The 12,101-nt window shown below is 42.0% G+C and overlaps 1 protein-coding gene across 2 annotated transcripts in view; it reads right to left on the reverse strand.

Moving 5' to 3' along the window:
• NEB (nebulin) overlaps window positions 1-12,101 on the reverse strand; it is a 245,400-nt gene that overhangs the window by 148,119 nt on the left and 85,180 nt on the right. For both annotated transcript variants that reach the window (XM_084810696.1, XM_084810706.1), the window contains exons 54-62: window positions 10,332-10,436; window positions 10,123-10,230; window positions 8,500-8,811; window positions 7,503-7,706; window positions 6,664-6,768; window positions 6,456-6,563; window positions 2,669-2,980; window positions 2,100-2,303; window positions 1,705-1,809 (exon numbers count right to left, since the gene is read on the reverse strand). In XM_084810696.1, coding sequence (XP_084666822.1) covers window positions 1,705-1,809; window positions 2,100-2,303; window positions 2,669-2,980; window positions 6,456-6,563; window positions 6,664-6,768; window positions 7,503-7,706; window positions 8,500-8,811; window positions 10,123-10,230; window positions 10,332-10,436 — 1,563 coding nt within the window. The remainder of the gene's footprint in view (window positions 1-1,704; window positions 1,810-2,099; window positions 2,304-2,668; window positions 2,981-6,455; window positions 6,564-6,663; window positions 6,769-7,502; window positions 7,707-8,499; window positions 8,812-10,122; window positions 10,231-10,331; window positions 10,437-12,101) is intronic.

Consider the following 12,101-nt stretch of genomic DNA (forward strand, 5'->3'; position numbering starts at 1 on the left):
CATTATATCACTAGAATCAACTGAATACCCCTTAGACTCCCACTTCCCAGTAGTTTTCTCTGAGATGCCTGGGATGAAATAGGGTGATCAGACGGAAAACTGCGCCTCCTGTGATGCCTAGAGTGGGGAAGGGGAGTGCATTCATCTCCTCTTCTACATGGAACACCATAGTAATCTGATTGCTCAGATTGTCACTGAAGGGGTAAGTACCTTCCTCTGATGATGAACCTAGAGAGGAACTCAATTGACCAGGCTGAAGACTTCCCTTGGGATTGGTGGAAATGAGCTCTCTTCCTCCAGTCCCAGAGCCACTTGTAAATCACTAAATGGTCATCTATTGGGTAAAAAAGTGGCTGCCCAGTGATTGCCTAACACAGGAAGTTTAGACTATGGGTGGGGAACTGGCAGTCCATCAGTCAGATCTGACCCGCAGGGTGTCTCTGTCTATTTATTTATTTATTTCTATACTGCCCAATAGCCGAAGCTCTCTGGGCGGTTCACAAAAATTAAAACCAAACAACACACAATAAAACAATTTAAAATATATAGAAAATTAAAACCACAATATAACAATACAACCACAATAAAACCTAGCAGCAGTGCAAGAGTTTAAAATACAGATTTAAAAAAGCAAATATAAAAATTTAGAAAGCTAAAATGCTAAAATGCCTGGGAAAATAAAAAGGTCTTCACCTGGCACCAAAAGGAATACAATGTAGGCGCCAGGTGAACCTCGCTAGGGAGCTCATTCCAGAGCCGGGGTGCCACAGCAGAAAAAGCCCTCCTCCTAGTAGCCACCTGCCTCACTTCCTTTGGCAGGGGCTCACGGAGAAGGGCCACTGATGATGATCTTAAGGTCCAGGCAGGCACATATGGGAGGAGGCGATCCTTCAGGTAACCTGGCCCCAAGCCGTTAAGGGCTTTGAATGTTAACACCAGCACTTTGAATCGGGCCCGGAAATGGACTGGCAGCCAGTGCAGCTGGAAAAGTACTGGCGTAATATGAGCTTGCAGGCCAGTCCCTGTTAACAATCTTGCTGCCCTATTTTGGACCAGCTGAAGTTTCCGGACCGTTTTCAAAGGCAGCCCCAGGTATAACGCATTGCAGTAATCCAGACGAGAAGTTATCAGAGCATGGATAACTGTAGCTAGGCTATCTCTGTCCAGATAAGGGCGTAGTTGGTATACCAGCCTAAGCTGATAAAAAGTGCTCCATGCCACTGAGTTCACCTGTGCCTCAAGTGACAGTTCTGGATCCAAGAGCACCCCCAGTCTAGCCCACTGGCCTTTCTTTGCAGGGCCCACCCCCTTCTCCAAGTCCCATCCCTCATTGATCCTGCTCTGTCCCCTCCTGTGCTCTGCTGTGGTTGATTACCGGCCACCCACCTCTTGCTTCAGTGAAGTTGAGACATCTGATATGCAGAAACTAGCAAGTGAAGCTTTTCATACTATCAGCCTAAACATTATCACATGTGAATGGCTGCAAACTGAACAGCTATTAAAGAGGTGGCTACCACAGAGGCTGGTTCAAAGGCTGACAACCTGACTGGCACATCTTAAGCAGGTAAAAAATTATCATTAGCAGGTATCACTGGATGATAACCTCTTCTTTCATAATCAAGTCTTCTTCCAAATGACCATCTTCACACAGTGGCTGCATACGATAATCAAATGTTTAATGCACCTTGAGTTAAATAAGCTCACCTCACTGTAGTTGATCTTGTTTTGTCTGGCCAATGTGATTTCAGGGGTGTCAGGCATGATGTGGATTTGAATCTTATCATTATCCCAAGCTTCAGTGTACAAACGCTGCAACAACAACAAAAATCAAGTAGGAAAAAGGCCAATGGAATCAAACAATCTTATGCTCCCTCCACCCCAAGGAGGAACAATGCCTCAGATACAGATGTGAATAAAAGATGGGTGTACTGGAGAACATGAGCAGAGCAATCGTACTAGTGGTGGCGGCGGAGAGGTGGATGAACTGCCTCATCCAAAGCCTTGCTAGGGCTCATGCCAGCAGGCAAGGTGGGAGGGAGGGAGGAACAGTGTTTTCCTCCCTTTCTTCCTCTTCCAGGGTGGTTTTTTTGTTTGCTCACCTTATTCATTGTTTCTGCATTATGTTTGGCCAAAGCCATTTCTAGAGAATCTGTCACACTGGTGAATTTGAATTGGTCCGGCGGCTGGCGATACAGCTTTTCACTTAGGATCTCTCCGGCCTTCTTGGCTTTTTCAACATCCAGTGAACCAATGGGGACCCAACCAATGCCTTTCATCCACTCAAGGTCTGACTTGTAGCAATTCTGTGAACAAAGTACATTAAAAAGTTATTTAGTTAGGATTTACAGTATTCCAGTATTTTAGTATTCCAAAACAGCTCAAGAAGCACCTTCTCTTATCCTAAGAACTGCAATTAGCTCCTATCACATTGTGCTATGTGGCTTTACTTTGTGCTGAAGGGAAATTCTACGGCAACAGTCCAAAATGCATTTGCTCAGGAGAGGAAATATTCAGCTCATTTCAGATATTCTTAGAAATATTTCTACAAACAAAAGGATAGGGCAAATCTTGCAAACTCCCCAAAGAAGCAAGGAATTTGTCCTTTAAGTTTCAACCCAAGTTAATTTGAATTCGTCCCAGTGTGAGCCTGGATCAGATCAATACTCACATCACTCTGTAGCTCATAGGCCTTTCTAGCGTGGATGACATCATTCTGGTCTGGCAGACATGTCCACTGGTGCAGGTAATTACGGTAATCGACCTCACTGACCAGTTTCTGGCAATTCTTGGCCAGCAAGATCCCCAACATATCCACAGGACTGGAATACTTGGTCTTCCATTTCTCAAAGTCTTTCTTATATTCCCTCTCACTCTGCATCTTGGCTACATTCATCGAATGCACAAGTTTAGGATCATCCTCTACGCTGCGAGCTCCAATGTGGTGTCCGAGCTGTTTGCGATAGCCTTCCTTGTATTTATACTGTTGGCAAGAATAATGAGCAGTTTAAAACATAACATTTTATTTAGATAACAATTCAGAAGTTAAGGCTATGGTCTACATTCTGGACTAAGTGATTTCATACAAAACACATACATTTATACATTATAAAGTGACTTGGGAACTCCTATGCATTTTTGCACCCTTCAGCAATCTGGAAAAAAGAAACTGGAAAGTACCCTCTACTACGGAATTATAGTGATTCGGTTCATATGTCATAATAACCCACAATGGGTTAAATAAGCTGCCATGGCTTACTTAACCCATCGTTGGTCATCGTGTTGTCTGTTGGGAATTTTTTAATCCATGATGGCTTATTTGGCCAAAATAAGCCACTGTGACAACCCACGGACTGCAGTAACGGTTATTTAACCTAATGTGGGTTATTTATTGTGTCATCTGGCGCTCAGTATGGCTTATTCCAATTGCCTACAGAGGCGCCTGGCAAGAGCAGCCGAAACTGCTGCAGCTGCTCTGCCCTAGCCTACAGAGCCCTTTTTCCGACAAGCAGCTGAGGGACAACCACAGCCAAACAAGCACAGCCTTCCCTGATACCACGCTACAGTCACAAAATGACAGCTTTCCCCAAGTATAATGACAGCCTTGTGCTATTGTGTTCCCCCTCTGCAGCAAAGTTACACAATGGCAGGCTTCCCTGATTGCTATTTTGATACTGCACAGGGGAAAATAGGGGAATAGGGAAAGAACTGCTCTCTTTTCTGTGAAGAAATGCAGTTCCACAATAATCCACAACAGCATCTGGAGGTTCCCCATGAAGGCACCCCACCTGTGCAATTTTGCCCCATTCCAGCAAACTGTCAGGGAGTTATAGCTTCCACCCCCTTTTCCCTGCTCTGGTCACTTTCCCATGAAGAAGCAAATTGGCTATGGGGGCAGGGGGACTGCGCATTTGCACTTTTGTGCAATTTCACTTTTGTGCAACTTCGCTATAGCGCTAAAGCACTATAATGAACAGAAGCAGCTCTGCCAGCAATATCTGGGAGGGGGTGAAATGCACAACTCCACTATATTGCTGAAGCACTATAGCATTTTAACAATTTTGAGAGAATAAAGGCTTTATGCCAGCAATGGCTAAATTGGGGGGGGGGGGCTTTTGCACAATTTTGCTTTAGGGTAGCAATGTCTGGGGGGGGGTGAAATGTGCAACGCCACTTTATTATCGTCGATTTTAATAACAATAAAGGCATCTATGCCAGCAATGGCTATGGGGGGAAATGTGCAATTGAAGGTTTTGTCCTGATCCTGCAAACTCCCAAGGGTTTATTTGTGCCACCCTCTTTTTGTGGCACTGAGGATTTTCCCTCCTTTGGGGCAATTGTGCAGGGTTTTGATGACATGTCAGGTGCCTCCTGACTAGGAGATGCTGTGTGTGAAGTTTGGTCCTGATCCTGCAAACTTCCAGCGCTTTAGAGCCACCCCCTACCCTTGTCGGGGTGATGCTGGAAGTGCTGAATTAAGCCCCTGTACTTCACCCCATGCCTCTCCCCTCTGATGGGGATATTGTGGAAGGTTCAAACGGGCTGCTGTGATGTGAAACAGCACTGCTGCTCAGGCAGGAGGACTGCAGCAGGATGGGGGTGGGGGGGATGACTCAGATTATCTTAAAAAGCTTCTCACAGTAGTTTATTAGCCTGGTCATCTGGTGGGGCATTGTGGACTATCTGAAAAATAAGCTACTATGAGCAGCTTATTAAACTACCATGGCTTAAAGTAACGTCCACACGTGGCCACTGTCAGTTGTCTATTCCTTAGTCTTGTTTTCCTGGTATCATTGGTTGATTTCTCTATCATATCAGTACGTTTCTGTGAATTATTCTCAAGATGGAACAGAATTTATGAGCAGCACAGCTTTCTAGAAGACTTGCTATTCGATTCAACCAAGTTCTTCAGTTCATAACCAGGAAGAATGTGGTGACTACTGGTCAAATTACACATTACATTAATCATGGTTTTAAACGTGTTTTTAACACAGCCATTTTTATTTTGAAGGAAAGCAAATCCAAATCCATGCTCCCACTTGGATTAGAGACTCATATTGGCTTTTCACCAAAAATACACCTCCCAGCTGCTATTGGCCAAATTACCCTTTATACATTTCCTGTATTTTTATTGTCCCTGTGTTCTTATTATACTTAGTCCTCGAGGGATGGGATATAAGCTTCTGTAGAAAATAAAGACAACAATAAATCAGCAAAGTTGTTCATACTTCAGGAATTTCCCTTCACCAATTGGTGTGTCTACTACAATCTGGTCTTGCGTTGGCGTTGGGTGGATTTCAGGCCATTTTCAACTGTTGAGTTTCAATCAAGTGCCAAACATGTGTTCAGTGATCACAAAAACTTACAGAATGATCAGAGTCAATCTAGACTGATAAAAAGCTGTGTTTTTCTTTACATAGGCTCAATGCATGGATTCAAATGAGCACTGTGGTTCCTAATATGCATATGACTTTATGCAGTTGCCATTTGATGGGAATCAAGGGTAACTAGTTTAATCATTTCATCTGAAAGAATCAATCTTGCTTTAGATTCATCAACACTTTTTGCACCTGTGGAAACCTAGACCTTTTCCAGTTGACACCCAATCTATGATGACTGGAAATATTAATAGCATTGGGGAGGGGGTACTGTTATACAGCCCATCTAAACCTCTCCCAAACACCCCAATATTAGTTGTATCCATTGTGATAAATGATAGCTTCACATATCATAAGCTTTGAGTCAACAGTCAACAAATGCTAAAAAAAAAATGCCATCCTTGCTGTGAGAGACCCTTAGAAAAGTCTGGAGTTTTTAGGTAATAGTGGAAGGTGTCAGGAGTGCCCTAGCTGCCTCTTGCAGTCCCCACCAATAGCCAACTCAGGACACAGATGATGAGGAATTCTTTCCAAGACTTTATTCCTTTATTACTTTATGACTCTTTCAGAATATTAGTCGCTAGCGCCAAAGCAAGGAACAGCACTGGGCAAAGAATGCTGAGTAGCCTAAGCTCCAGGTAAGGCAGTTGGTCCCAGTTTGAAGGAGAATCACGGGAAGACCCTGAACTTATGGGCTAGGGAGAGATCCTCCCTCTTTCCCTTGGGTCCTCGGGACGCAACTGTTGTTTGCGCGCCAAACAAGCGCTACGCCTCCTTTCGGCGCCCTCCATCTGTCGTCGCTCCCTGCATCTGCGCCAAGCGTCCAGCAAGCCCCCCTCCAGCGCTCTCTCACTACCAGGGTCACTATCTATCCCAGGAATGCTGGCAGGAGGCATCTCTGCCAGCTGCTGTGCTTGTGAGAGATGAGCGAGCTCCTCTCCCACGGATTGCTGTTCCTCCTCAGAATCAGAACTGCTCTGGGGCTCTATTGGCTCAGTTTCCACCCTGACAGAAGGGAACTGGGAAGTGTATTTTCTAAGACATGAGAGCATCTGAGGATTTACAACCAGAACTATTTACCTCGCTTGCAATATCTCTGGAAGCTTTAGCAGCCTTGATTGGAATTGCATCTACTCGAAGATCATAGCCCTTCTTCCGGGCCTCTTCCAATGAAAGTTTGTATAATTTCTAAAAGAATGGTAAAGATTGCTTTAGTGTTTAAGGGAGCACCTTTCTTCTCTTCTAATTTTCTTTTCTATTACAGATCTTTATAAAGAAATCCACTTACATCGCTATAGTTGATTCTGTTCTGCTGTGACAGTAGAATTTCAGGAGTATCTGGCATAATGTGGATGCTGGTTTTATCCTTATTCCAAGCGTCAATATACATACGCTAAAAACAACAACCAGTAAATACATTATTTAATGAAGATAGCAGTTATTTAAAATGGAAATACATTATGCTAGTTGAACCAGTATAAAATACATCAACTGTCCTAAAATATCTGCTGCTGCCAGAGACAATGAAAACATTACAAGTGAAGACTTGCATAACTGAGCAATTCTGTTCAGGGTTCCATCTACTCTATTCCAGTCACACCCCCATCCCCACCCTGCTATTCTTCCAACAGTCAGTACCATTCCATCGGCCTGTTTTTGTGTGTGTGTGTGGGGGTATCCATTTGGGGGGTTTTGGTGGAGGGACATAACACACTTCTGCTCAATCCCAGCTCAATTATTTCTCCATTGACCTCTATTAGCCGCATCCCTGGGGGCATTTTAAAATACTTCTCATTGTGAACCACTGAATAATCTATCCATATAATGTGAAGATCCTTTCTACACTATATATATCTGTGTGTCTTTCCCTCCCTCAACCTTTTCTAGTTACTCCATTCTTTTCTCCTTTCCATCGCCAACAATGATTCTCAGCTTTCCCCGCCCCCCCTTCTCAGTCACTCAGCATTCTGTGCCACTGAGTTCTCCTGGAGCTATTTTGGGGTTTCTCCCTTCCTTAGGTTAATAGAAGGAATAATGTAAATCAAATCTGCATCATTTGTCCAATGAGTGTTTGTTGTTGTTGTTGTTGTTGTTGTTTTTAAGGAATGGGACATGAATGAAACTCACATGGTTCATAATTTCAGAATTATGCTTTGCCAGTTCCATAGGCATAGAATCAATAGGACTAGTAAATTTGAGTGTGTCAGGATGTTGTCTATATAGATAGTCACTCAAGATCTCGGAGGCTCTCTTATTCTTCTCAGCTTCCAAGGAACCACTTGGAGTCCAGCCAATGCCCTTCAGCCATTCAAGATCTGATTTATATATATTCTGTTAAAAAAATGGTAGAGGACACAATAATTTCATTATTCTATACCAGTACCACTGAGAATTTTTGCCCTACAAATTATAAACCACATCAATTAAAGAGACTATTGTTTCATCATCAATTAACATTAGCATTTGTTTGCATAAATTAAACAAATATTGTTTAAAATGATGTCAGCATTTTACTGGGCTTACCAGATTTTCATATAATATTTCTCAATATTGACATTTCTGCTTTATAGAAATCACAGCTTCTTTTTCTGCTTAGAAAGATTATACAGATATTTTATTTATGTACTTATTTTCTGGATTAGATTAGAACAAGGAAGCACAGAGTTCCAGTTGTGCAATGGAGCTTTCTCAGCACACATCCAAAACTATTATGCTCAGAGTCAGACCCAACACTACTTAGGCAGTGCCTAATTTGTACCAAGTGTAATGTCTGAAATATCTTGGACATCTCTGTTCTACCACTGTTGCCCCACATTGGTAGCCTGTATGAGTTCCTGTAGCCTGTATGCACAAAACCAAATTTCTGTACGTGTGGATCATCTCATTCACTTCAGTGCATTTACTTCTCTATTTCAGGAGTCAGCACTATGTGAACATTTCTGAATCTTAAAATCTAACGACCTGTTCCTTGACAGCTTGCATGAAAGTAAAGCTCATCTAAATCAACTGAATGATCTTCAGTTGTTCTGTTTAGACACAGGCTGTCTCTGAACAACAAAAATCACGGTTAGCTTCAGCTACCATGGGTACAGCTTAATGGTCACTTTTTTTTAAAGATACTTACATCACTTTGAAGGTCGTATGTTTTCCTGGCATGCACGACATCATTCTGGTCTGGCAGACAAGTCCACTGGTGCAGATAATTGCGGTAATCAATATCGCTGACCAGTTTCTGGCAGTTCTTAGCCAGCAAGATCCCCAGCATATCCACAGGGGTGTTGTACTTTGTCTTCCATTTCTCAAAATCCTTCTTGTATTCCCTCTCACTCTGCATCTTGGCTACATTCATCGAATGCACAAGTTTAGGGTCATCCTCTACACTGCGAGCTCCAATGTGGTGTCCGAGCTGCTTGCGATACCCATCCTTGTATTTGTACTGTGGAAAAGAGAAGATAAATTTCCCCCTAATTTCACACATGACTAAAAAAAATACTTTAAAAAAATGTTGTTGATAGTCATCCAGTTTTGTCAGTATGGACGAAGTGCACAGCCCTGTGACTATAACTGGGCACCTTTTCCTCTCATTCTGGTGAAACTAAAGGTGTTCAGTGGTTCAGATGCAATCAAAGACTTGCCAAAGAAGCATTTTTTGTGATAGCCAAATTTATATAATTGATGTTTCAGGTTAAATGGCTGGGCACTGCCAATATTCACTGAAATGTTTATAGGATCAAGGCAATAATTTTGGCTTGTCAATCCAAGGAAGAGCTAATTCTAGTATTATAAAATATCAGAGCATTTCCTCCAGTGTTGGTTTGCATATATGAATGAAAAAGAACTCCATTTTCTTATATATTAATGATTTAACAAATATCTTCATTATTCGCATGATTTAGGGTGCAATCCTATGCATGTTTAGGCAGAAAGAAGTCCTACAACTAAACATGCATAGGATTGCACCCTTAATAATGTTATTTTTATCCATAAAAGGAATGTGATATTGATGTGTGTGAACACTGATTTGAGACAGCAGTCTAATTGACAACAGAGAAGTCATATATTCACCTGTTTCTGATGTTTAAGAAGTCAAAGTTAAAGCCAGTTTTTTATTTACAATAATTTATAATTGATTGATTGATTGATTGATTGATTGATTGCATTTATACCCCACCTTTTTTCCTCTTGCAAGGAACCCAAAGTGGCTTACATGAGCCTCCTCCTCTCCATTTTATCCTCACAACAACAACCCTGTGAGGTGGGTTGGGCTGAGAGTCTGTGACTGGCCCAAAGTCACCCAGTGAGCTTCCGTGGCCGAGTGGGGACTAGAACCCAGATCTTCCAGCTCCTAGTCCAACACTCTTGCCACTACACCACACTGGCTCTCTTATGAGTGTTTAAAATCTAATTTTGGTACTTGTGAATGATAATTTATATGTATATAGTTTCAAATCACATCATAACTGATTTCAGCTATCGTATTTTATTCTATTATTTTATTTTATCAGGAACACATCTTAAATACAAAGCACTGAATGCATTGTTGGGAAACCTCATAAAATTAATTATAATTTTTATAAAAGTTTAGTTGATAAATATGACAAAATTTTAAAAGTGTGTGGGTGTGTATACATACCCACACCCCTTAGGAAGTTCCCAAAAATTATTTTAACTGGATGCCGAATCAAAGGAAGATTTAACAAATAATGTCTGTCATTTTGCTGTAAAAAAAGTGAATTAAATTACTTACTTCACTGGCAATATCTCTAGATGCTTTTGCTGCCTTGAGTGGTATGGCATCAGGTGGAAGGTCATAGCCTTTCTTCCTCAGTTCTTCAAATCCTAACTTGTAGAGTTTCTAGTGAGAGAAGCACTGTAAAGTTAGTAACAATGAAATTCCAGTACAAAGGGGCAGTTCAACAACAGAAATTATCTTGTGCAATCCAGTGTCAAACTTACATCACTCGTGTTAATTAAGTTGGCTCTGGACAAAACGATTTCAGGGGTGTCAGGCATGATGTGGATCTGAGTTTTATCCTTGTCCCAAGCTTCTCTATAAAGTCTCTAGAGAGAATGAAAAGAGAGGGAATAGTACTGTGGGTCAATGGGAATACCTATATGCAATATCAACTCCCACAACGTAGTGCAAAAGTACATCTAGCCAATGACAAAGGTTGGGTTACGGATTGGATCCAGAGATACACAGGCAGAAGGAATTGCAGACTGTTGTGCAAGCTTTAGTAGAAGATGTTGCACTACACAAACTTATCACAAGTGTACATATTGAAATGTTGTGCAAAAGCTTGCGCAAGAGATTGTGCAACACCTTGTCCTAGCAGAAGCTGTACCATGTGCAACAGCTTGTGCTATCTGTCATCTTGAGATGTTGCTCAAGACCGTGCACAAGAGATTTCACAATGCCTTGTGCTAGCAGAAGCACAGTGCTGGATTTCAGTTCTCTTTTCTCACATAAGCATCTTGCACTAATTTGGGAAAAGCCTTGTAGAAAAGACCTTCAAAATTGTACCCCTAGACCCAACCTTTTTTATTCTAAGAAAATGGCTTGTTAGTCATGTATGGATTCTGACTAAAGAAATTTTACTCAAACTGTCACAGTGTAAAAGGCCAAGAAAATGCTAGGGATACCACAATATATCTCCCTTATGAAGTTGCTATGTGCAGTTTTCAAAGAGCGAAGATGAGTGAACAGGACAACTGTTGTGTTTAAGGTTTAATAAGATTCCTAAAGCAACCAGATTTTCACAGGTGAACCATTTTGGCATGAAAAAGGAAGTTTTTGGAGTAGCATCCCCACCACCTACACCCCTTCAATGAGTTTGTTCTTGATAACACTGCGTAAGGAAAGAAATTGTCTTCTCCTCAATGCACACACTGCTGCTTCTGTAACTACTGGTTGGCTGCTTAATTCACTGTGAGAGCATTTTTGGTTACAAGTTATCATATTAGCGAAAGAGAACTATGCAAAATAAGGTGTGGGGAGGGATGGCAACATTTTCTCTTCAAAGGAAGGAAGAAGAAAGAACCTTCTGTTGAAAAAAAAGTGGTTCTGATCCAAATCAGGATCCTGGTGTGAGGGTAAGGGGGGCTTTATCGCTTTGACCCCCACTGTGGTCTGATCCAGATTGGTCCCATGCTGGCTATTCTATGAAGGGTGTGTTAAAACTTCTGATTCAAGGAAATGGGAGGGTTTTTTTCCTTGCAGATGTTCAGCACAGGTGCAGATCTGGATTGGACTGTAGTGGGGAGCAAAGGGATAAGGATCCCCTACACCTCATGCTTGGTCCTGATCCAGATTAGGCCCTGTGCTGTCTGCTTGTGAGGAAAAAAGGGGCAGAAGTATCTGATCATTTTGAACTATGCTGCAGGAACTGTGCAGTGAAGGAAGCCACTGTACTGAGCATTTTGAACTTCTGGAACTTCGTACTTCCAGGGTGGAAACAAAAAAGGCGTGCACTCTGGTGTACACCTACACCTGTTAGAAAGGGACACAGAACTAGGCAGTGGGAGCAGGAGCGAAGGGTGATCCCAACAACATCCGGTCTTGCTCCACCCACCTGTGTATACAGAATATATTGCAATGTACAGAGAGGAAAAAACCAAATATCAACGATGGTGTGGGTCGTCAATAGGTATCTGGCATGTAGCTTACACTGCAAAAGCTATGAATGGATAGCAGTAGGAGGCCACCATCTATTTTACGCCATTATT

The sequence above is a fragment of the Heloderma suspectum genome, chromosome 1 (genome assembly GCF_057233095.1).
Source record: "Heloderma suspectum isolate Gila_16-S chromosome 1, 16-S_ref, whole genome shotgun sequence".
Classification (NCBI taxonomy): Eukaryota; Metazoa; Chordata; class Lepidosauria; order Squamata; family Helodermatidae; genus Heloderma; species Heloderma suspectum.